Genomic DNA, 25,808 nt, shown 5'->3' with positions numbered 1-25,808 from the left:
TATACATAATTATACCATAAAGCACTGGATTGTTTTCATCTGCATATATAAATACCCATTCACTAGCTGGGCAACAAATAACATTATTCGTTCTTTGGAAAAATAAGCCTCAATCTCAGAATATTTATGTCTTAACTATCCTGAATGAGACCCATGGCACCCTTGCCTCAAACCCAGGGCGCAGGGAAAAGTGAAAAAGCGTCTTCTAAAGTAGCCTGGTTCGAGGCAAATGGCACCCAGCATGCATGCATGCATGCACATGCACGCCTCGGGTTAATACATAAATTATGCCATGCATTGATTGACCATTGAATATTGGAAAATCTCTGTTTATAGATTTATATACATGAAAACATCATCTATAAATATTGGTTTAATCGGTCACTGCCAATGCAGTCTATAGCTAAACTAAAAGATTCGCAAGTAACCAACAGTTGAGGAATGTCACAATGAAAAATTCAGCTGGAAGGATCAAATAAATATAATAATAATAATCGTCAATAAACTCACCTTTAATAGCAGAACTTATAAATACCCTTGCACCACTCCAATAAATTTGTCTGATGGTCGAACATACGTCTACTTCCTCAAAGAAAAGAAAAAACTGTGTCCTATTCATTTCCTTAGTAAGATTTCTCCAACATATCATCCGATTATCTTCACTGTAGTCTACATTGAAAATTGTTTCGTTGTTGCGGATACAGCTACAACTAACAAAATTGCGAATAAGTGGACACGTACAATCTTCACTCGATCCTGGTGTAATCGCCCATCGTGCCATTAACATTTGTGACGATGTTCTTGTTGTATTCAAACAAACTTCCTTACTCGCATCAATATGATAATCCTGTGTTACATCTGCATGCATGAACGTGTATAATTTTAATATACTATAGTTTATTGGATTTATACTTACTTCTAAAACGAAATTCGAGGCTCAGCTTATCACCAGCATCCAGTGTCTCAATACGGGTAAACAATGAACTGTTAGCTTCAAACAAGATCGAATCATACTGAAAATATCTTTGGTTTATAGTTTCTGGTCCTCTTACTTCTTGAAATGAACTACCTTGGCAAGCAATGACACTCAAATTGTAATAATATGATCCATTAGGATCACAGATTAATTTCCAAGAAAATTTTATTGCACTGTTGAAGTTGTGGTAATTTAAGTCCTTCGAAATTAGCTTAGCAATTCTACTCCCTTGAACCACGTCAGTACCTTTCGTAAATGTAAAAACATAATTGCCAATGATGAATAACTTATGGCATGCATGCATGCAATGTAAGTAAGACTGACCTAGAAAGCTGACACTCAGAATGATCCATATAATGTTGTGGACCAAAAACATTCTCCTTATCTTGAAACAATAATAGCTGCATGCTCAGCCCCACCCACTTTTAGGCATTCAAACTAGAGGGCGTATAGATCTACCAGTCTGAGGTAAGCCAAGCTCAAGGTCAACAGAGTCACTTTTAATGATCTTAGGTTCTTGACCTTTGCTAGAATTATCAGACACGTCAGAACGAAACCAGTAGGTTTTACATAGGATTGGCAGTGGGTTTGCCGGTGTTTAGCAATTATATTATTTTCACTTATTTTGACTTATGTTCAACTTGAACTGTTCTATCTCTGCAGGGAAAGGCCACATCAAGAAACTGGCTGGACAGATAGTTTATTTAGCCTTTTCTCTCTTTGTATCTCTCATTTCATAATCCATGAACGTTTGAATATTGTCATTTTAAAGACAGAAGGTTAGCCGAGGTCAGAGTTTACAAATTTCATTAAAGATGGGCGTGGCGTTATCATTTTTCTGCCAAGAAGCTGAGCAGTTATTGAGTATTTATGATTCTCTAGTACCTAGAGGTATTGTAGCCTCGATCCCAGGCTGCATGCACTTTTCTCAAGGCCTATGAGGAGGCTAGGAGTATTGTAGCCATGCTTACGTACGTAGGTATCCACTCAATATTGTTGACAGGATTGTCTTCTTTCAAATCAGATGCAGAGGCACGTACATACCCTTGGCTCAATTGAGGTGAGGGCTTATTCACCTATTTTTAATGTTGTTAACGCACTCTTGATTTGTTTTAGTTATAAATAGTTGATGAGATATGGTGGTAGAACTTGTGCGTATCTTTGTTATCTTTGTAATACTGAATTTTTATGTCAGAACAATTTATGTTAGTTGTAACTTTTTATTACAGAAACTGATGGTGGAGTCAGTGGATCCCGTCGGACATTAATTAAACCCCCTCATCGACAGTTCACTGTTTCTATCACCACACCCTGCATGTTTATCATTAATGTTATAAATTATCTCTGTTATAATTACACATTTGCCTTCACGAGAACAATTCTGTATGGTGTTGCGTTGCAGCTACTTGTATGTCAAGAAATGATTCAGCACTGATACATGCACACATAGCATAGCAGTTATTTGCAGAGTCCTGAAGGGACAATAATGGTCCCTTCAGGACTCTGCTAAGTGGCTCATCATTAGCCACTTAGCCTCAGTACAACCATAGTCTATGGTATACTATAGGTACAACTGCACTAGTCTCGAATACCCGCCTCAACCTAAAAGCTTGAGTCTGGTCAAACTCACATTGAGGTTTGGTTCAAGTGTGTCCAGGAATTTCTTGGACATTTAATTGACCACAAGTGGGTGTGGAACATGAATAAAATTATAGTCTACATGAATATCATTATAGCTAACCGCCATGGCAGCGTGGATTGTTACTAGTAGAAAGAATTAGCCCCTGACAGAAGGCGACGTAGGAAAATTCATGGAGAGAGTTGTAAGGATGTGATACTAGAACTCTCCAGACTAGCAACAGGACCTTTGGAACACCTTGTCGAAATTAACAGCCTAAATGCTCATTTATGTGAATGTAACCGTCGACCATGGTTTCATGGCCCTCTAGCTCTGTGCAATGATGGCTTCAAGCTCAGTGTTTTTCTCGTAGGCTTTCAACTCCTAGCCTTAATTGATACACTGTCTGATATAGCCCTCTGTGTATGTTCTGTCCCTATTAAACAATTAACATGCGGTGGCTTGTGCTTTATCACTATGCTTGTGGGCGTGTAGCCCACTTGACTTTGCTGACTGTGCAGAACAAAGTTCATATGAGTTTGACCAGACTCAAGCTTTTAGGTTGAGGCGGGTATTCGAGACTACAACTGCACTAAAATTAATACGGCCTTGAATCGAGGCTACCACTGCACTATCCTGGAAGGGCGGCTAATTCATGAGAGTATTATTGAGTCAATTCGCGAACTTTGACCTCGGCTAACCTTCCGGATCACTATGCTAGCATGCAGTAGCCATTAATATTTGTGAAATTAATCTCTTTGGACACACCCTTTAATTATTCCTGTGGATGTAATGCGCATGCGCGCTCATTCCCCATGTGAGTAAATATCCAAGATCCAGATCCAGATCCTCCTGGCAGAATCATCTTTGTCTTGAGGGCCTGGTAAGCCACAAAACACTACCATATAACAATATATAGATAACAATATATATGCATGTACACAGGTCTTTTCTTCTTAGATATTATATACACTGAACTACAGATTCTGGAAGAATCAATTTTCTTCTTTCTTGAGGTCCTGGTAAGCCACATAATACAACAATAGATGCATGTAAATAAGTCTTTTCTTCTCAGTGACTTTATATAGATAAAACTAACTTTCATTATAGATAACACTCTAATACTTTTGAGGGAAAGCAAAAACATGGCGAGAGGCATTAGCACAGCGCCAGCTTGAACACTTGTTTTTAGAAGCATTGTTCTATCATTACTCAGATATGATAGTGGAAGTTGTTTATTCAATGTAGATACTAGAATCTAGTGTACTTTAAAATTAATACCGACAAGAAAAACAGGTTATGGAAAATACAGTCATGTGACACTATACTCTCATCATTGGTCAAAGCTTTATTACCCAAATAACTGACATACAGAGTTTTGTATGCTACTAAGTATGGAGCCGTACAAACTGAATACATCACAGATTGAAGTACATGCACTCTCATGCATATTGTATGAATTTAACAGAACTGGTCACATATTCTATGGCAACATAATTACACGTAATTACAGCTCTACTAACAGAGTCGAGAAGACAATTTGCGGTCCATGAGACATAGTAGTACTGGTCTATGTAGTATACTTGTCTCGTGAGACATACTGACTGCAGTATAATTATATATAATAAAGTGTTTAACAAACCAAACATTGCATGTTTTAGTTCAGTAAGGTGCACCCATGGGACTCGATGCATTCAAGATTGCTCACATCCAGAAACTCCTCGAAATCTCTCAACAGTTCCTCAGTGGTCCAATTGCAGTTGAGTCAGAGGAGGTAACAGAGACAAACCAGACACGGTAACAGAGACAAACCAGACACAATTCTAGCTTTCTATTGCATGTATCGACCCTTTTCCACAAACACATAAAGCAAACAGTCTTATGTTTCGAATAATATCCCCATCTAGCTGGGCTAACTATAATATTGGTTTATGTTTCAAATAATAGCCGCGTTTAGAAGTACGCAAAGCTTCTTAGGTTTAACACGCCTTTTCTGCGAAACAAAGACTTCTTTGCAAAATCTGCCAAATTTTAAGCCTTAGTTTTAATTAACCCTACGTACAAATTGTGATGCCTAAATCACCAGGTTAGCCAAACTGAGCAGTGACAGACACACAGACACAAAACACACGGACACACAGACAGACTGACAGACTACTGTAACCGAGGCCGCCTACCCGCCTCGGGTTAATAATTCTGCTAGCAATACAATGCTCTTAATGTGGTTACATGTATACGTAAATAATCACACTGGGACATATACATGCAGCTGCTTGAACAACAGAATTTGATATAAAGCTATATTCTCGTCACATGATACAATGCATATACAATGTATATGCAAAAACCGGAGCAAGGAGGGGTGCTCGGATGACAAAATACGTATAATATTAGCTACTTGACAATGCAGGGATTTCCCACACTGTCGGGTGGCTGATACTAACCACACCTCTAGACAAAAACCCACCACTAGACACAAAACAACCACCTCCCTAGTTTACTACTTAAAATTGCCACTGCGAACAATTCTAGGCACATCACTGACAATGTACAGAGAGGACATGGCAAGATAATGAGATATGTTTGCCCAGTGCTCCCTCGTCCACTTCGAACTGGTGCGCCAGTCTGAGCAGATATATAGTCTCCGCCTCGAGGGCAGACAGTGTCAGCACATTCATCAGTGCCTTTACACAAGTATACCAGAGCAACAGGAAACATGCTAACCAAGTCCAGAAAGAATTGCTTGCAACCTGAGACCACATCAAATTAATGTTATGTTTCACGGATTTTTCTGGTCAAATTTACCAATTAGTGGTCCAGGTCAGAGGTCAGAATGGCCATGTGATTTAGCAAAACGTAGTAATGTTTTTCTAAGGTGTGGTGTGTTGTGACTCTGTTGTTTTCTTTTGCCTAATACCCTTAGTCTCACACCAGCCCAATTAAAAATTGGGTCTAGAGAACTTCCTATATCACAGTTGTGCACTGCCCTAAGTGGCTAATAGTAAATCATCATTGATATAGTGATGTGTACACTGACGTTACGAAAACCGCAGCAACTTAGAATCTTATCAGATATGCTGACAGTGGTAGATCAAAAGACGCAAATCAAATCTTATTTGGAATTTGGATTGCTGGTTTCAGGTATAGATCTATTATAGTATAGCTCTTGCTTCTGTGCAACTACCCATCTTTCTGCTTCAGCATGTGCAGTGAGGTATACGTTAATGTGTGTGTGTGTGTGTGTGTCCGTGTGTCTGTGGAGACTGCTAATGATCAATGAAGTGCAAGTAAGAGCTTGTATAGCTTATAGGCTTCTATATACCGTATAGCACGAAATTTTCGAGGGGCTTAATTTTCGCGGATTTCGTGGGTTGGAATTCTACACAAAAATTAAGTCCACGAAAAGTGTTCGTTAATAAGAATTACCTGCTATCATGCAAATATTTAAAGGCTTGGCTTCCGGTAAGCAGTCATTCCGCGAACATTGTGCAACGAAATGGCTTTTAGAGGCCAATCCACGAAATATAAGTGCCTCGAAAATTTCGCGCTATACGGTAGTCACATTTTTTGGATTAAAATGTTTGGATTTGTAAAGTAATGCTTTGATTTCGTTGGTAATATTTTTGTGATTGGAGCTTGCAGGTAAAGGTAGGCAAGGTCGCTTCATTCGTGGGTAAAATATTCGTGGTCAGACCTTCAACCACGAAAACAACGAATATTTTGCCCCACGAAAATTACCCTCTATACGGTAAAATATTGGCTCAGTAGTGCCTTTGCCCTCGGGCGCCGGGCCTAAGTCACTACTGAGCCAATATATCCCATGTGGTACTCGTGCATGTGTCATAACTATTACAGAAAACATTCGTGCGAGACTATGCCACATTGAAAGTACTGGTCTGTTTTGGGGGATTAAAAATTCGTGAAACAATTTAGTGTGGCTCCACACTAATCTTTTACGGGACACAGTTTTAAAGTGAGAACTAGAGAATACCTGTATATATCGTCAAGTGCTTACAATGATATCGTGAAGTAATGTTAAGGTTGTTTCTCCCAAAGCCAGCCGAGTCTGTCCCTGATCCAAGTCACCCTAGGCCTGTTCCCGACAGGTGTTCAGTGCTAGTCAGCTGGGAACTAGAGGACGTATTTAATTAAAGTACTGACATCAGTACATTCAGTAGTCTCATGAATCAGCCGCCGTTCCTTTGGTGCTCCAAAGGAACGGGCGCGCAAGGAACGGCGGCTGATTCATGAGATCGAGACTATACATTCAGTGTGTTGCTTGTAAACTTTTAACACTAACATAGCCATTTTCTATTAGAGGAGTTAATGATCTTTACCATTGGCTGACCAAATAATGTAGTAATTTTATAATAGAGAAGTTAAGGATCTTTACCCGTTTATTTCTAAATTTCTCCCAAATTTGAAATGGAAATGGAGCTCCTTCATCATCTTGCCAGTGGATCGATGTGTCAGAGGGGGAGCTAACTCAAACCTTTATCACAAAGTACACAGTCATGCAGGCACTACTCATCAGACTGGACTCGCAAGCCGTCACTGTTGCACGGTGAACAGTAGACTTGTCAAACTCCGTGTAGAGACTTGTGTTGCACAGTCAGCATATCCGATAAGATTCTAAGTGGCTGCGGTTTTCATAACGTCAGTATACACGTCACTATCAATGATTTTGTGCATGGTAACCGCATGCAGTCTAGCCACTTGAGTTGCCACAAATATCGTGGCAAACGTTGCACGAGTCCCTACACAGAGTTTGACTATGCAGTGGCCGTGCAACAGTGACGGCTTGTGAGTCTATCATCAGACATCAAATGTTATATGAGTATCAGACCATACAACCACCAATGCATGCAAGAGACTACTTTGGCTATATTAATTATAATTAATTCACCAGGTTAGTGGTTGTCAGAACCCACTGAGTGCTTCATAGGTTAGTCCATAAAGTTACTTTAAACCGCCTCTTGTAGTAGACTCTATCATAAAGGATATCGTCCTTTAACATTTCCTTTGGTGATGTAATTGAGTACCATGAGTGCAAATAAAATACAGTGTATGTCAACACTATAATTATGTACACCTTTCTCTCTCCAGCTCTTCCCAGTCCGCCATCTTTATTGACAGTAACTCATTCCAGTGGCTACCACACTCTCAGCTTCTCTATCAGGAAAGGCTCAAGCCCCATAACACATTTCATTACTATACTCAATCTGCTGTCCTCACCTCACCTGGACAACTTGTTATCGCTAGCTATGACTCGAACTCTGTTATCTCTATGGAGGGGAATGGTACCATGGCCAGTGGTGTTGATACTGAATACAGTGTTGTGTTGAAGCTAGCTGGACTAGAGAAGAGTGCGGAGGTTAGAGTGGCTGGGAGGAGTGAGCTGGGAGATGGACCATTTAGCGAAGTGGGGATAATTGAGAACAAAGGTGAGAGGGTGAAATGCATACAACCACTTAAAATTTGATATTGTTGTTACAATCTCTATACCAATGTAATTTATACTGTCCACTCAATGTGGGTATCTTATTAAGTATATAGACATTGCTCCGCAGCTTCTAGCTTTAGTAGTAGAGATGTGGCGGTATGAAGCCTTTCAGCCTTTTTTTGGAGGGAGCGAGTGATTTGATGACGAATCTTAGAGTTGTACCATTTTGGAATGCAATTTTGGGGTTTAATTTTACGATAGGCACTAAAGATGTGATAACGTTATGAATTCACGTAGACAATGCCTCAACATCGGTTGATAAAAGACAGACACACTAAAGTCAACTTAATAGGAAATTAAGGATCTTTACCGGTTTAGTTCTAATCACATTCCCCAGGTTCTGCGAAATGGAGACCCCTTCATCATCTTGTCAGTGGAAGTGCCAGACGGGGAGCTAACTATAACAAACCTTAATCCTGATACGGAGTACACAGTCAGGCACTGCTCATCAATTATCGGACAACCACCATACATGCGACTTTGGCTACTTCTTTATCAGGTTAGTGGTTGTTAGAACCCACTGAGTAAATATGGGTTAGTCCATAAAGTTACGTACTGCCTCTTGCAGTAGAATCTACTATAAAGGATATCGTCCTTCTTTAATAATGTAATAATGTAATTGAGTATCGTGAGTTCGATTAAAATACAGTGCATTTGTCAACACTATGCACACCTTTTCTCTCACCATAACATTTTTATAAGTTTCTTCTATAACATTTTTGTTCTTTTGAAACTTGTATGTGTATAGAAATTATGTTGTGTTTTCTCATAGAGCATAATTATCATCTCTGTGATCATTGCCGCAGTGGTGGGAGGAATGCTGCTTGTTGGCAGTGATCATAGCAGTTTGTAGGAAGAAGGAAGGAAAATTGGTGAGTGTGTGTACAGTTTTGACTTTCCACTCTCTCCCAAAAGTGATTGCTTATACCTATAGTTCTAATTGGTTTTCTTTAGAGATTTAATCAGTTTATACAATTGAGAACGGAGACAGGCTTCTGTTTTTGCTCAATTGTATATTATACCTTACCGCAGTTGGTGCTTGATGCTTTACTACAAAATGAGCTAAATTTTCGTTATAACCATTGAATTGAAAATAGTCCCATATGCATTTCCTAGTCTGGTTTATGCTATTGTGTATAATTATAGTAAATATGGATCAATGTCATACAAGAGTGCATGCCTATATATAGTGCTACCAAACTCCAGCTAAGCTTTTAATCTCCCCCTACCACACATGTATACACACATGTACATGCAGCTATCACTGCTCGTGGAATACGACCATCTTCACTTAACTTGGCCATGGAAAGCAGCATGGATTAGTAGACGCATTGACTCATTTCTACAGTTCTAACCTGCTTCGTAGAGCCGGCTTGTTCGTACGCTCTCCCCCACTAATCCCCTTGATGACGAGAGAAGGCATCTCTTCTCCCCTCTACTCCAACTCTCTCTCTTCCTCCATAACAAAACTGAATTACACTCAAAACAGTGTCAGTGGCTCTAATCTCGACACAGTCGTGGACATGCATAATGATAACTTAACTATCAAGATTAGTGACTTTCACTCGAGTAGCAAGTCCATTCCCCACAACTACAGTCCCCCTGGTGGGAACAATAGACAGCACCTGTGTCTACAGACCAGCTTGAGTGGTGACCGTAACGATGTCCGGTCTGTCGTGTCTGCATGAGAATCATCTATTGACCTAACAACTCAAATGAGAGCACCCTATCAAAGAGTACGCCAATGGTGAGTTTCTAAAGTTTCCATTTTGTGAAAAAGAATTTATTTGTGTGGTCTTACTATATAACAGATGAACAGATTAGTGTGTTGGATACAACGCCTACAATTAAGCTACATGTATACATGACGTTTAGGCCCATTTTTTACCAATTGCACTCATGGATATGCTGCATGTTTTCTGTTGTGCATTCATGTGTGAACTATGCTCAATTGCCTCTATGCCACAAAAATTAAGGCATCGTGATTCATGCAAGAGTTTTTCATAAGAAGGCTGAAATGAAATAATTATACCGTAAACAATTGCATGTGTCAGATACCAAACCTACTGTATATTTAAATGCTGATTCAGCTAGCAGGGCAGATCTCTATAGATTTTTCAAGCATGACATGTACATCCACCCAGGCATCAGCACACCAGCAGGTTTTAATTTGTATCTGACTAGTCATGAGTTTGTTTTATCCCTCTATCCAAACAGCACCATACTTCATGTAAATCAGAGCCTCGATTTTTGTTTAAAGTCCTTCTGTGGGTTATAGCTAACTAAGGTATTCGTGAGGTGCTATAGTTGGGCGTAGCCTGACCATCCCTGATGGGAGGTCAGGTTGCAAGCCTATCTGGGATTTGTTCTAGCACCGCTATAGTGGCGCCCATCAGATTTGCAGCATTTTTCACGTGCTTAATTGGTTTACACTTCCGTTTGCATCTAGAGTAAGGCATCTATATTCAGACACAATGCATGTTCAGACACTCATTCTAAGGAAATAAGCAGTGATAAAAAATTTTCTTTTGCACCATCTGATCAAGCATGTGTTACTATGAATGTATGCAAAAAAGAATTGATAAATATCAACTACTAAGTCTTCAAGAGCTGAAAATGTGCTAGTGTCTGATAAACGGTAAGAACAGACAAAAAAATCGCTCATCAGACACAACCTACCGTTTATTCTGTAGGGGATATCAGGGGCGTAGGCAGGAATTTGAGGAAGGGGGGGCTGAGCGCTGAAATTTTTCGGTGACCGGAAGCCACACCCCCTAATTAATGGCTCATTGCGCATGTGCAAGAAATAGCCACACCTTGCTTCAATTAATAATACTGCTAAAGCTAGCTAGCTAGCTAGCCGTAGCTAGTTGCACTAAAGAATCAAAGTTACTAGTATAGTATAGCTAGCTCTTGGACATGCTGTTTGTCTGCCACTAATCTATACCAGTATAATTCCCAGGCTGAAGACTCATCAGAGAAGGTGGGGCTCTTAGTGTAGTTTTTGCAGAGAAAGGGGGGGCTCCAGCCCCCAAAGCCCTCCCCCTCCCTACGCCCCTGGATATGCTGAGAGTCACATAGTAATTATGTAAGGACAATAACTAAACAATAAAACCCCCAAAGTTGGAGTTGCAATCAATCGTTTTTAGTATGATTTTCATTGATCTCAATGGACTGCAGTACACACAAGTGGGCCACTTGTGGAATCAAAAACAAATTTACGATTACCTAATAAATAATAGGTATCAATGTCTATTTTTGGTAAAGTAACAACGTTTTCATGGCAAAAAATGATTGAAGGTGATTAGTTCAAGTCAGTAAGCAAAAAAATGCTCAAGGTGAATATTATGGATCAGTTCAGCAACATAACACTGAGAATCATAATTATGTCATGTGTCAGTTGTGTGCTGTGTTTATGTCTTAATTTTGTCTATAATTATTATGTCGCATTTTTTGGCCAGATTTTTACGGCGGATTTTTTATGAGGCAGATTTTTCAAGATAAAAAATAGAATAATGGGTGAAAATGCATAATTTATCAGGGCCTAGCCTGGTCTTAACATGTTTTTAGCCTTTTGGTATTTTGATTTGTGCTATCGACTGTGAAAAGTGAATATTGTCAACGTTCTCTTAACTGTCTAAGTACTCTAAATCTCCAGTCCCTCACACAGATAGTACAAAGTGATTTAAACCTTCATGGAAAACCTTTTCTTTATGTAACTCTTCAGCAGTTTACATGCATATACACGGCAGTATACCGGCGTACATAGCTCTATCAGAAAAGTTATGTATCGAACAGACACGTGTAGAAACTGGAAAATGATTAGTTGTTATGGATGGGATCAGGAGTGCACTCCTGATGGTTTCATGTCAGTACCAATGAAGTTTATCATTGCTCGCTGTTGTCATTGCGTGCGTCAGAGTATAGTTACTGTATCTGCACTGCCTGTTGTTATCAACATAGATAAATAACCCAGTAACTAATGCGGAAATAGTTTATAAACTTAGTCTATAAGTGCATGATTAATTCATTATAATTGTTATTGAACAAAACTTATAATGTCCCTAAAGGAAACAAGCAAAGTATAAGCGACAGCTTTTGGGAGAAAATGAATAATTATATATAAACAAAAGTTCAGTTTGCACTGCAGTATAATTTTGTATCATGTGTAAACAAGGCAGTGTCAAGATTGTATGAGGACAGAAGTCACATGCAGAACAAGTATACAAAGGGCACTCTAACGGTGACCTTTGCTCTCAATCCTATATATATACCTCATGCACTTGTACGCTTATCACAGTACAGAATATTTATAATTATACAACTATAGAACTGAAGTACTATAATTTGCCTCGTGGCAACTATAATACGTTAACTATAACAACTGGATGCAATAGCCAATAATTATGGATTACAAGCTGAACTATATTTCTCCTCGATTCAGCATTCATGCATGTTATTTTATTTGATCTTGACACATTCAATTTGCAATTATTGTGCAATTATAATAGTTTGGTAAACAAATGCACCACCAAGAGTGTGTATTATTATAGCCTCTGAAACTCGAGCTAAATAACACTGCAGCCTATAAAACTGTTTGGTCCTACAACAGCTCCATATAACTAAAATATAAATATCGTTAGCGTGGTTGGTCTTTATGATGAGAGTCACTTACGCTTTGCTGTTACTATCACACATATTATGTCTATGTGGAGTAAAAGGTAAGCAAAATGTTTTCAGTAAGGAATACGACACGATGTATGATTAAGAGATAATTATAACATTAGCTACAGCTGCATGTGAATAACATGCATGGAGTGATAAAGTAAAAGGTGTCTCTCTATGTGTACACTGATTGTGTTGCTGCTATTTTGCAGGATCATGTACATTTAGATCGCAGCCTACTAACATACATGTGCTTTCTGGAGACTCCGCTTGGTTTGGTTGTGATTGCCAAGAAGAAAGGCATGATGCACCTTCGTGGATTATTGATAGTGTAATATATCCACACTCATACTTACCGCCACCATATCATTTTAATTCACAACTTTCTTCTTTGGAAATCACTAAAGTTGCCACGTCAATGAATCTCACTAACATTCAGTGTGTTATTGGGTCAATGTACAGTACTATAGGAATTGTGTATGTTTTAGACAATGATATAATCGATTACACTCCAACAACAAGACTTAATGTCAGAACTGAAAGTCAATTCATGGCCCAAAATTCACCTGAATTATCGATATCCTTCACAGGTAAAGATATCTACTTAGAACTCTCTAAATTTTTATTGATCGCTTTGAATTATTAGTTTCATGCAGTGTTTCCCTCGCCATATTTTTCACTAATTAAAGACAAATACCATGCACCTTGATATGTTTTGTAGGAAACACTGGATTAAGGCTTGAGAGTAAAGGAGAACACAATAAATACAGCACACAATGCAATACAGTGAATCTAGGACCAGACGGAGAAATTGATCTATATAATTGTAAGAAACTATACAATTATTGCCACGCACTATAATACTTTTAATACAGATGTCGTTATTGGAGGGATTGGATCTTCTCTTGGAATTCTAAGCACAGTAGTTCCAGTAACTCTATTCATTGCCTTTAAATGCAAGAAATGCAAAGCCCGACAGAAAACTGGTAAGCATGCATATATATACAGTATATACACCTACATACCGTATAGCAGGTATATTTTAGGAATGACCGTTAAGAAAGGTTTTTGTGGTTTGAATAGGAGCCTTTCTGCAGCATGCATGCGACATTAAATTCGTGGGTATAAAATGTTCGCAGTATATATATATACATGCTTAATCAGGGAAAACCACAAACAGTTATACACTCGAAATATACACGCTATACGATGCATATTTGTTGCCTTTTGACATCTGAGATCAAAGGAATAGCAGTGCATGCCAGTATAATTGTGGCATAATTATAAATAATGTAGGAGGGCCAATAATTATAATGAAAACACCGCAGGTGCTGATGCCTCGGTGGAGGTGCCAAGCTACATAACATAAAGCTACTAATAGCACAAACATTATAATTATCATGATGCATTATAATTAATTTTGCTGCATGCAGGCAGAATCCAGAACTCAAAGAGTGGGTAATGATCGACCCCATGATTGTTGTTAAAAATAATGTATGCCAAAAGTTCAAGTCTAAAATATATAGCTGCATGTCACCATGCATATAGATACTGTAACAGGAAAGAGAGAGATTGGCAACGAATCACGTGCACTCATAAGCTACACATAAAATCAATACAGAACTTGATGAGCCATGCATCTGTGTTTCCCACCTAACGCGGTAGAACAATAATTAACCTTTTACAGTAAATACAGACCTTTCCAAGCCCCCCAAACACTTCTATTCGACTTGCTTGTAGGCATCATTTAGATACGACAAAAACATAATTTCGATTGTTGTGAAGTAGCTAGAGGTACATGCGACGCGAGGTACATGCGACGCTATGTACCTCCTACTACTATAATATAGCTAGAACTGCTTAACTATGTAGTGTACCCTGTAATAAAACAGTTAAGCAGTAAAATTCTTATACTGACAGTAAAACAATCGTTTGTCTCTTTTTTGTGTCTTTGGCCATTTTTCTAACGTTGAATTAGGCGGCCTCGATTAAACCACAGGGAAACACGGATGGCTATTCGAGGCACTTTTGTTGCCAATCCCTCTCTTTCCTGTTTCTTTTCCTGTATCTATAATGTCACGTCAGCAGTAGCCTCCTTCGCAGCCTCTCCTTTTTCCGTTTTGTCACAGGTCAATAAGATAAAATATGGGAAGTTGGAGGAACAAGAAAGAGAGAACTAACCGTTGTTAAGAAAAAGGAGAGAGCCTGCCTCGCTGACGGTGGCACAGTGAAAATGAACGTGGGCAGTCAGTAGATGGGCGGAGCCTGACAGGCAACAAAGCCACAGGATGCCTACGTATTGCAGATGTAGTCTGCGGGCCAGACCTTTTTTCAGAGGGGGGAGGGGGAAGAGGAGAAAGAGGTCTGGAGACTCTTGCAGCACTTCCGTGTGCTCTTGGAATGTAGAGACTTGTGATATTAGACGTTATAAAGAAGGAGTAGATGTAGCAATACTCCGGCTGTATCCAAATTCCATTGGCTGTAATCCAAATTCCACAGAGGCAATACTCGCATTTCATTGGGTTAAAAATCATATGACATAGGATATGCATTTCATTGGCTCTGGCCATGCACATTCCGCTAGAGCACACGGAATTGCTCAGAGGAGGTTCGACATGCGTGCACGAAACACTACAAGTTCAGTGCATTGAGGTCATTGCAGTCACATGATAACGTCCTGCCACAATGCACTGAACTTGTAATGATTCGTGCACGCATATCGGATCTCCTCTGGGAAATGCTGCAAGAGTCTCCAGGCCCAGAGGAGGTTGTTCACATTTCAACGGAGGAATGTGTGTGCACGGAGAAGAGGAAAGCATGAAAAGTTGCTGTCCTATAGCTAAAGCCAGACGGCTGCAATTAAACGATTGTAACACTCTATACTAGTAGCAGATGATGCTAACAATACCCAGTCACACTAAAAAACGAGTCATACCCGAATCAATGAGCCAGAAACTAATAGTACTTTCCTTGATTCTTTGACTCCTGTCTTCAATGATAGGCTTACACTACTACAATTCATAAACTAGCAAGAGATGTAATACAAGAGAGGATAAATGCTCAGGAATGCAAGGAGACAAAAGTGCTGACTCAGCGGGTTGAAGACGGTTGGAGGAGAGGCCAAACATGGGTTTGCATAGCACTTTTCACCGCGGTTTAAATCATGACCAACCTCCTCTGCTCCAGACCTATTAAATCCTAGCTTTACTTGATTTTGCCCCCGAGCTATTAGGTCTGGCCCCCAAACTATTGCAGACTCACTTATTACGATCAATTGCAAGTCTGGAGTCGAGACAAGGGCATAGTAAAAACTAAATCTTTTTCCTTGAGGCTTGAGTTATTATTATAGAGGCTCTAGAGCACCAGCACTAGAGTGCAAACTCTCGGCTGGTGACATGATTATAAAGAAACCAGAAGAGTGATATAATTATCTAATCCTAGCAAAACCAGAGTAAACTCAAGAGGCATGCTAAAACTTTTAGTGGTACATGCATGATCACAGTCTTAGAGAAGTTAGCCTCGAGACCAGCCGTTTGTTATCTGAAAGAACGCCTGGTCAAGTTCCAATGTCGGCCTTGAATCAAGGCTAGTTCCAATGTATAGAACTTGTCTAATTGCATTTTAATTGGTCCTGGACTGATAATTGCTCGCAACAACCATAACTACCCGTGAATATCATTGTGATGCTTACTACAACGTGCAGCTAGCTATATAGTATACAGTGGTGGATCTAGAATTCTTGAAAGAGGGGTTCCAGGGCTCTGAGCGAGTGCAAGGACTGTTATTTTACCTAAAAAAAGGTAGTCACTTCTTCGAAACAGTGAGCATGCGCATTAACACACCGAATTTTTTCCTAAAAAAGGTCATCACTTTTCATAAGCAATCTGCATGCACTACGCTGGAGAGTTTTTAGCCTTCATAGTCACTGAAACTACACAGACAAAGCTTTATAGGACTAACAAGGACTAAAGGTAAGTGAGAAGTGCATGTGAAAGCTAGTAAGAAAGGAACAACTTGCTAACTAGTTGCTTGAGCCTCCCACTCATTTCTTTCTCAAAGGGGGTTCAATTGAACCAAAAGAACCCCCTCTGGATCTGCCACTGGTATAGACCAAGAGTTCATTAGGAAGAGTACGCAACTCCAATAGACTGGGGTGGTGATAAAACAGGGAATGAGGGAAGGAAACAAGAAATGAGGAAATAAGAAATAGGAAATGAGGAAATAAGAAACAAGAAATGAGGAAATGAGGAATAAGAAATAGGAAATAAGGAAATGAGAACAGAAATGAGAACAGAAATGAGAAACAAGAATAATTCTGAGCAAGTTTGAAGACAAGCTTGCATAAATTATACTTAGCTACTGGTCGGCTCTTCTGCCATCATGGCATTATACAGGCATGCATACTAACTGGTACACGGTGTGATACCCTCTACCTTAACTTCTCTATACTGGCAATACATTTACCGATTTTTCACAATCTGGTGAGCAAGTGATAGTCAATTGACTGGACTCAATGTCAACATCTACATGTAGCAGCAAAGAAACTTCCAATACTGTTTGTCAAACCAAGCAATTTCTAGTCTGCCAGTCCTGTCGTAAAGCTGCAGGAAGTAATGACATGGTTTGGTAGTACACGGTCTGGTATCTGATCTCGCTACGTACAGGGTTCAGTTTCTGGGTGAAGAAAGCAATTCCCACTACCATACACAAGCAATGCCTATAGTGAAGGCTGATACTACTTTAATGAAAGAAAGCTCACTGTGTCATCTGAAGTGATGGTAACTTAATTCCTACAATGTATCGACAAAGACTGTGTGGAGGTGCCGATGAAACTTTTCAGTGCTAGCTACTATATATACTTGACTCAACTAATTCTAAACACTTAGTCACCTATACTAGCTTCTTGGCTGATATCAGTTCATTACTTTTGCGTATCTATAATATTATAAAAATGTCATAATCATTGACGATCATAACCTATTTCTTGTTTCCTCATTTCCTATTTTTTGTTTCTCATTTCTCATTTCCTTATTCCCTGTTTTATCACCACCCAATACACACAAAAGGCATTCCTCCAGACCTACGTCACAGATACTAGCTGTTGTAACCGCAGCTAGCAGGAAAGGCAATGAGTTATTCATTGTCTTGTTGTGTCAGTTTGCTGTTACCGCAATCATCAAGCCTAATCACTCGCTGACTCAGCTAAACGAGTTCTACATTGGAACTTGACCAGCTGGTATAGTCTGCACGTACTAAACAGACACAATGAGATTGAAGTCCAACAATATCCACTGTTAATGCTATTGTGCTGACCTAGAATAATAGGCGTTCTTTTCAGATAATGAAAGACTGGTCTCGAGGCTATAGAGAAGTATGGCTCCTTCCGCTTGGTGTTAGGATCCAGACCAGTCACGATTCTAGCTTTCTACTTTAGTGACCCTTTTCCTAGTACGGGACCACTTCAGCTGCAAGTGCAGTGTAGTGTAGCTTTACGGTGGCCCTGAGTGCTACTCGTAGTTGATAGTTCAGATAGTTCAAATGCGTAGAGTTGGTAGTTCGTAGTTGCTACTTGATATAGTTCAACCACGTAGTTGGTAGTTCGCACTTGCTACTTGATAGTTCAAACGCGTATAGTTGGCAGTTGGGAGTTGGTATATAGTTGGTAGTTGGTAGTTGGTTGGTATAGTTGGGAGTTGGCAGTTGGGAGTTGGTAGATCTAGTTGGCAGTTGGTAGAGTAAAGTATCAATTATCAGACAGAACGTATAATCAGACAGCTGCCGGAGGAGAACGGATAGGCGAAACAAGCTGATTTTCACCCGACAATAGGTCTACCTATATTAACAACATTATTATATAACCTCCAAAAATGTGTTGTAGGGGAGACTTTTAGCGACCAAAAGCACCTTAAATCTTGTGGCTCTGCCTCTTCAGTGATCTGTAGGTTCCTGTGTCTGTTTATTTTGTCTGATTAATCGATTTATCAGACACGACCACATTTTGGTGTATATTTCATTAGTATTGGGCTATCATTTTTGTAGCGGCTAGCTTGCGAGACTAGTTTCATTGTAACTATTATACATATACTGCATGCTATAGTTTAAAAACTGGGCCTGTATATATATATATAATAATAACCACCTTACTTTGTATGATATAGGCAATTCTCTGCATATCTACGAGGAACCTAACTTACCTGAACCAGTGTACGACCAAATATTGAATAAGGTGGTGTTCATCGGAATGGAAGCAAGCAAAGATCCAATTCATATGGAAGTAAATGAAGCTTATACTACAGTCAAAGAGCTGAACAACTGAGTACACAAACTATATAATGATCTATTTAAGCCAGCATAAGTATATAATGCCGGCTAAATGGATATATACCCGTGCAAAAAAATTTATCCACTGTGTGTCAGTGACAGCAGTTGTAAGTTGTGATTAACCTTAAACTTATGATGCATGTATAGCTGCATGTATAGGGGTTAGTTGATTAGGCACATTATTTTTGGTGAGAATTGTGCTGGCTTAATGTTGGCCTTTATGAGAATGATAGGCAGGTTTTGGAAGACTTAATACATGCAGGTCAGTACAAATAAATAATAGTAAAAACAAATCCTGATGAAAGTATGTACTGCATGCATGGTACAGTGAAACTTATATATAAATGCCAGGAACCCAGGTGACAGGTCCCAAATGAACAGTTTGTGTACAAAAAACAACCTCTCAACAAAGGCCACCTCTGTATATTAAAGGCCAAAACATTGTTCCTCAAAGGTGTCCGTTATAGAGGGGTTCCACTGTAGTTGATTATCTCCTTATAGCATTCTAGTGTTAATAACGAGTCCTGTGGCCATTATTTATAGCTCAATGTTACTTGTACGATGACATGGGGTCTATGTTGTACTTTTGAGGAATAATGTGGGAATATAATAGGCAAATATAGGCTGTTAACTTGAGCATAAAAGAATAGCATAATCATTTTTTTGTATAGATAATATCTCGAGCATATTAAATCTACCACCCTATATATATAGCTGTATGCATGTGTGATCATCATGGTAAGGATCTAAATGCACCGGCCTGCACATTCATGCAGCCTATTAGCCTCGATCCCAGGCCGAGTTTTCGCTTTTATAACGGTTAGGCGAGGTACTAGTTGTCTGCGCATGCGTCAATCGTTCGTCAGATTCTGACGAATGGATATTCTCGTTCACTTTCGTGACATTTATATTCGTGTACTATCGTGTACTAGAAGTCAGTTCCCGTTTTATCATTATTGGAAATCAATTGGAATGGCTCTTAGCTGAAGCTTCTCTCTTCTCTGAAGCTTATTCTGAAGACTGAACAACAAGGGAAGAGGTATAAAGCTTTGTCAAGCTTGTTAAGGTCAGATATTTTTGTGTGGGCCCTATGGCCGGCTATGCTATCAAGTCTTGTTCATGTTTGGCAAGAATGTAGGTAGACTATAGTTTCATCATTAATATGGTGGATCAAGTGAAGAGTGTGAGCTAGAGAACTTGGTGCTGCCATCATCAGCTCGTCGACAATGACACTATAACCGAGAAATTTCTACACGTATTTAAAATGTCTACTTCTCTGTACAGGAGCAATGGCTAATATCCAGCTGTCCCAACAGTGCTCCTCTTGGCTATACTAACGGACGAGACTGGACAGTTTGAGGTAAGGGTTTAACCGTCTTTGGTTTCTTTTAATATTGTCCTATACTCACAGACACAGGACTGGAGTATGATCTGCTCATTCGAGCGTTGCTGGGTAGCTCAGAGACATCAAGAGAATCTACGTTTTCTCAAGCAATGAGTTACGAGTTGGGGCCTAGAATCAGAGAAGTCCAGCAGCCTGCTAAATCTTTTTGAAACGTAATTTGAAGGCATTCAATCATCCTGAAGTTGCCCTGGGTCACTGTAATTGTGCTGCAGCACAACTGGCAACTCCCCAGGCCTTTGTGAAGCAGCTCCCTATGTGCATCTTTTGTGTACTCACTCTGTGCATTTTCTGTGTACAAATTTCGATTATTGATTTATTAAATATTTTTGCCGACCACAAATTAGACTGACTCCCCAGCCCCTTGAATAGTGGGCCTGGTATTTACTGTTGGCGCGTGGGTGGACAATTAATTTATTATTTACCGTATTTTATCTCATTGAACGTTAAAACAGTTATTGTGATAAGGCCACTCCAAGTGACACTCTGGTTTCTGGTCCTGAAGTTTTTCTAATTGCATGCGGGCGGGCGGCTTTTCTCATTATGTCATTATCAATTTCACCTCATTATTTTGCAAATGAATATCATTATCACACTATTTTGTACCACATGGACCATTCTGCGCATGCGTAGTAGAAATAATGAGATAGAAATCCAATAATGAGATAGAAATCCAAGAATAAAATCTGATGCGGGCGGTGGACCAGAAACCAGAGTATCACTTGGAGTGGCCTAAAGAACAGAAAAAAGAAAAAGGAGAGGCTACCTCTCTGTATAACTGTAGACAGAGACAGCTAAGTAAAACATTAGCTCTGTAGATTTATTCATTAACTTGAGGCTCGGATCGGATACACACTCAGGCGACAAGTTAATCTCATAAGAAATTAGTTAAACCTGTGGGTAAAAAATAAATGTGGATAAGTACAGTGGCTGTGACGTAACATAATGTGAGGACTACTTATTGATTTACACAATAGATTTACCATTGAAAGCACTATCCATTAATACACACTCAAGCAACAAGTCCAGATACACACTCAAGCAACAAGTCCCTCGGATTGTAAACACATTCAGGCCACACAGTTCTCGGATCAGATACCACGTACTTACTCTGTGACCAATTTTCGGCAAATGTCACAACAATACTTCCTTCCAGAGAGAATGGCACTGAACGTCAAACAGACACACTAACACTTTGAAGATGGCTTCACTCAGAGAAACAAGAGGAGAAATCACCATCACAACACTTCTTTCAGAGAGAGGTGCACTGGTCCTGTCAGAAGGTAGCAGCCATTACACAACTTGGACTAGATTTCTTTTTTCAATGACATCATTATAAATGAAACGGATATCAATGTTTTACAACTAAATGCGGAATAAGAATACTGATAAATATACTACAATTTACGATTACCAAGATTCTTGGTAATTCTGGCGCATGCGTAAACAGTGCCATAAAGGCTAAAAAAAAAAAAAAAAAATGTATACCAGGCCGCCTTTCTCAGCGGCCTGGAATCGAGGCTAACCACAAATATACAATGAAAATTTGACGCATGCGCAGACAACTAGTACCAGGCCCAGTTGTTTGCCTAACCGTTATAAAAGCGAAAACTCGGCCTGGGATCGAGGCTAGCAGCCTATAATGACATTCACATATTGCATGTGCAATGTGCATGTGGGAAATAATTATATTCAATGCAGGTCATGCAATTGCAAATTGTGCTAGATCTGCATGGCATCATGCATGTATAATATACACTGACTGTTTGTATTAATTATAGTGACCTATAATATAGATCTATAATCTAAAGTGATGCTTATAAGTTTAATATGTATGCAAAAGAAATGCCTAAACACAGGAAACCACAGACTATCATTGGAGTGCTGATCTGTAAGTTTTTTCTGTAACAGCAGAATACAGGCATGCAGCCAACTGAATGTAGAAACTGACTTTACTACTGTTCCATGCATGCATGCAACATTTTTGCAGGCATTCTATGGTTGGCAATTCCATGCTTTGGGAGCAACTCTTTTGAACTGACTTTGGTCAGCCATGAAGGAGATAGTGTTTTTCTGCCTTGTAGTTACCCACTTGCAAGCAGTCTATCAATTGTTTGGGAAGTGAATGATGTCATTTTTACTGTGGAAAGCTTGCCTAATCAGCTACAAAGAGTGTCAAGTGGCTTATTTATAAGAGATGTCTCACTTCAAGATGTTGGTGATTACAATTGTTATACTTACAGTATGTCAAACCTTGAGCAACTGTACTCCAATCACTTGGTAGTGATTCCTTCTGAAAGTGATCACTCATCAGGTACTATCATAATAATTATATGCACAAATAATGCGTTTATAAATAATTATATCTGGCTCATAACTTATAAGTACGTAATACCGTATCATAATTATAGCCGGTAATTTCGAGGGGGGGGGGGCAAAACATTTGTGGTTGAGCAACATATTTAGGCAAGATCGCTTCATTCGTGGGTAAAATGTTCGTGGTCAGAGCTCCAACCACAAAAACAACGAATATTCTGTCCCCCGGAAATTACAGCTATATACGCAAAAATAGCAATTGCATGCATGCGAACATAAAAAGCAATCTATAATAATGTATATACATGCACATAGGGACTATAGGTCAGCTGAAGACGGACTTAAACATTGATAGGGGACTTAACTTCCAAGCTACAGAGAACGATGTGATATTTTTACCTTGCGTACCAGCCATAGGAACGCACGCTGTGACACTATGGAGGATTGATGGAGTTATCTATCCTGTAACGGAGCTTCCTCGTTGGCATTCAAAGCACTATGGTGGGATCATTGTGAATCCTGCAATGAGCAGCACAACAGGCACTGTATATGAATGCTACACCACAGTTGACAACAGCATTGGGCTGCTGTACACAGTGTCCCTTTCTTTACGACCGAGTATCCCAAAAGATAACGAAACCTGTAAGTCAATACGTATATACAGTACATTTTTATGCACGACAGCAAATATCAGAGTCGTGCATGGATAGTCCGTATAATTACATTATATTCATTATAGTGCATGCAGCTGTATACAGTCAGTCAAACACAGCCAGGGTTAAACTTATCAGCCGATTGGTGAACCTGACTTTAGCCTATAAGGAATTTGGATTCAAAATCCAATCAGAGGTGGACAGTACCAGTTTAGGTGCAGAACCTGATATATTTTTCATCACCGACGTGATTAAATATGGCACTATACTATGGGATGATCTTTCAAATGTCATGGAGCCTATTTTTTCGATACCAAGCAAGCATTTTCAAGACATTGACGCATATGGTACAACATATGCAAAGAATTTTACCAATGGAGACAATGAACCCTTTGCAACGCTTGGGTATCTCTACAGAACAGATGTAAATGGTAAGAAAGATAAATTTTGACCTGTCCTTGATTTTCATATACAGAGACTACCAACAACACCTGCATACCTGAAGGTCAGACATCTTGTGTCTACCTACCAGAAAATAAAAATGATCTACGTGTCATGTGGCCGACACATCCGAAATCTGATGATGACTGTATTTGTCCTGTATTTGCGGAGAGGGAGCTTGGACCCACATTTAAAAGCTGTTATTGCTTTGTATTTAATCTTACAACTTATAACATCGAGCTACAAGACAATGACAGGATATGTTGGAAGAATCTTGATCGTGATAGCAATGACACAAAAATACTGCTAGTTAAAGAAGAACTAATTGGTAACTCTGATGTGAGAGTGATCGAAAGTCAAAACAGAATTATAGTGCAAGGTTGGTAAAATAAAGAGCTTAGTGTGACTATAATTGTTATGACATGAAATATAAAATGTCCATGCAGGTCCCCAGTATCCACCAAATCTTACATATAACAGCAGCAATAACTCTGTATGCGCTACATCCGAAAGTGAAGAATGGAGTCCTGTGATAGGAACAGTAGTGGTGGTAAATGATGCCACAGGTGATACCATTCTTGATCGTGCTATACTGAAATCAAACTTCTGCCTGGAACTTGATGACCTACCGCAGAGTTGTGCACCGTTTCAAGTAAACATGACAGCGTTTAGTCAGTGTGTTCAATCCGAACCAAGCACTTTCCAGGGTGCGTTATTAACTTTGTAACATGCAAGTATAGATTAATAATAATGCTGGTATATATACAGGTCAAAAAAATGGCACCATATGTCAGTGCCTACAAGATAAAGGTAAGTGTCCTATAGCAAGTATATATATGATTAATGTATTGACCAATACCAATACAGTGAACCTAACATTCAACATCAGCTATACTACATATGATGAAATCATAGTAACTATACATTTCAGCTGTTTAAGTTTAAAGGACTACGAGATATCAAATGTTTTTCTAAAATCAACTCAACTCTCAAACTGTGGCAGCACCTGTAAGAATGCAAGCACATCCTTTGATCTGTATTGTGCGGTTAATCAACCGTTCAATATTTCCATTATGGATCTAATGCCAGGGACTAATTACGAGGTATCAATTGAATGGATGTCTCCTACTACTGGACAGCATTGTTTGATTGCAGAAAGTCAGCAATCTATTACACTCACAGGTGAGTGTCCAATCTGTCCATTTGTTATAACTTTGACGTTTATATGAATAGCTAGGTACGCATATAATAGAACAACAGAATGCAAAATTACCCGCTTAGTAATTTTACTTGATAGCTTTATAACGTCCCTTGAGAAGTTAATTAATTAATGAATTTGTTCCAGTTGCATGCATGCATGTATGGGTGTACGGGGGTTATAATAAATTGACATAATTTATCTTAATCTGCAGAAGACTCTTCGAAGTTGACGCTCATCCTCTCTTTGAGTGTACCTATCGGGACCATCTTACTAATTGTCTTTATTGTTTTCATTGTACTGTTTTCATTTGCCGTACGCAATTGTCGTAAAAATTTGAAAGCAAAAAAACGCTCGATTAATATTTCAGAAACGGAATAACTATAATTATAAATATAGTTATTTTACACTGCTTATTAAAACACTTTACATCCTAGAACCTATACCAGTTGTCTATAGTTTGTGCAAATTATATGTGTTAATATTAATTGTTGTCACGTATATATTCGTGCTAACTAGAATTACAGATTGCAATGAGAAATGTAGCTTGCACTGACTGATATAATGATGGAACAAAATGGCCCGGCCTGGCTTATTTGTACCGAGAGTAAAAAACATAATGGAAGGATGCTGCGCATGTGAGTATAGCTTGGCATAATTATAATTATAGGCAAAAAACAACAACAACATTAATTTTGTTATAGTTAATGTACAC

At 39.1% G+C, this 25,808-nt stretch overlaps 2 protein-coding genes and 4 long non-coding RNA genes across 6 annotated transcripts; 5 read left to right on the top strand and 1 right to left on the bottom strand.

Annotated features, from left to right (window-relative positions):
• Window positions 1–308: 308 nt before the first annotated feature.
• LOC135343363 (uncharacterized) lies at window positions 309–1,756 on the bottom strand. Its single transcript, XR_010397148.1, has 4 exons — window positions 1,301–1,756; window positions 917–1,222; window positions 511–858; window positions 309–462 (listed from the first exon to the last, which is right to left on the bottom strand). It is a non-coding gene; the product is annotated as an uncharacterized LOC135343363 (long non-coding RNA).
• On the top strand, window positions 1,701–2,404 carry LOC135343428 (uncharacterized). Its single transcript, XR_010397179.1, has 2 exons — window positions 1,701–2,036; window positions 2,206–2,404. It is a non-coding gene; the product is annotated as an uncharacterized LOC135343428 (long non-coding RNA).
• A 5,106-nt stretch (window positions 2,405–7,510) lies between these two features.
• Window positions 7,511–9,964, top strand: LOC135345703 (uncharacterized). Its single transcript, XR_010397831.1, has 4 exons — window positions 7,511–8,038; window positions 8,435–8,596; window positions 8,870–8,969; window positions 9,356–9,964. It is a non-coding gene; the product is annotated as an uncharacterized LOC135345703 (long non-coding RNA).
• Window positions 9,965–11,165: 1,201 nt separating this feature from the next.
• LOC135345696 (uncharacterized) lies at window positions 11,166–19,179 on the top strand. The gene is made up of 5 exons (XM_064543132.1): window positions 11,166–12,818; window positions 12,975–13,352; window positions 13,484–13,588; window positions 13,638–13,748; window positions 18,921–19,179. Exons 1-5 carry the CDS (start codon window positions 12,755–12,757, stop codon window positions 19,076–19,078), a joined length of 816 nt encoding a protein of 271 aa, XP_064399202.1. The 5' UTR covers window positions 11,166–12,754; the 3' UTR covers window positions 19,079–19,179.
• Window positions 19,180–19,902: 723 nt separating this feature from the next.
• Window positions 19,903–20,828, top strand: LOC135337993 (uncharacterized). The gene is made up of 2 exons (XR_010395399.1): window positions 19,903–20,443; window positions 20,495–20,828. It is a non-coding gene; the product is annotated as an uncharacterized LOC135337993 (long non-coding RNA).
• Window positions 20,829–22,215: 1,387 nt separating this feature from the next.
• LOC135340045 (uncharacterized) lies at window positions 22,216–25,635 on the top strand. Its single transcript, XM_064536369.1, has 9 exons — window positions 22,216–22,376; window positions 22,476–22,799; window positions 23,117–23,443; window positions 23,541–23,885; window positions 23,930–24,274; window positions 24,342–24,602; window positions 24,664–24,705; window positions 24,763–25,077; window positions 25,308–25,635. The coding sequence occupies exons 1-9, from the start codon at window positions 22,316–22,318 to the stop codon at window positions 25,472–25,474; spliced, it is 2,187 nt and encodes a 728-aa protein (XP_064392439.1). The 5' UTR covers window positions 22,216–22,315; the 3' UTR covers window positions 25,475–25,635.
• The last annotated feature ends 173 nt before the right edge of the window (window positions 25,636–25,808 follow it).

Source organism: Halichondria panicea, chromosome 1 (assembly GCF_963675165.1).
Source record: "Halichondria panicea chromosome 1, odHalPani1.1, whole genome shotgun sequence".
Taxonomy (NCBI): Eukaryota; Metazoa; Porifera; class Demospongiae; order Suberitida; family Halichondriidae; genus Halichondria; species Halichondria panicea.
The sequence above is the reverse complement of the archived record's forward strand: the minus strand, read 5'-3'. Positions and strand labels throughout refer to the sequence as shown.

Bases quoted from the DNA above. Each gene is read 5' to 3' on its own strand.
- LOC135340045 (XM_064536369.1), top strand. From the start codon at position 22,316: ATGTATGCAAAAGAAATGCCTAAACACAGGAAACCACAGACTATCATT. The intron at 24,603-24,663 runs GTGCGTTATTAA...GTATATATACAG, and splicing joins CGAACCAAGCACTTTCCAGG to GTCAAAAAAATGGCACCATA. The intron at 25,078-25,307 runs GTGAGTGTCCAA...CTTAATCTGCAG, and splicing joins GCAATCTATTACACTCACAG to AAGACTCTTCGAAGTTGACG.
- LOC135345696 (XM_064543132.1), top strand. From the start codon at position 12,755: ATGATGAGAGTCACTTACGCTTTGCTGTTACTATCACACATATTATGT. The intron at 12,819-12,974 runs GTAAGCAAAATG...GCTATTTTGCAG, and splicing joins ATGTCTATGTGGAGTAAAAG to GATCATGTACATTTAGATCG. The intron at 13,749-18,920 runs GTAAGCATGCAT...TGTATGATATAG, and splicing joins CAAAGCCCGACAGAAAACTG to GCAATTCTCTGCATATCTAC.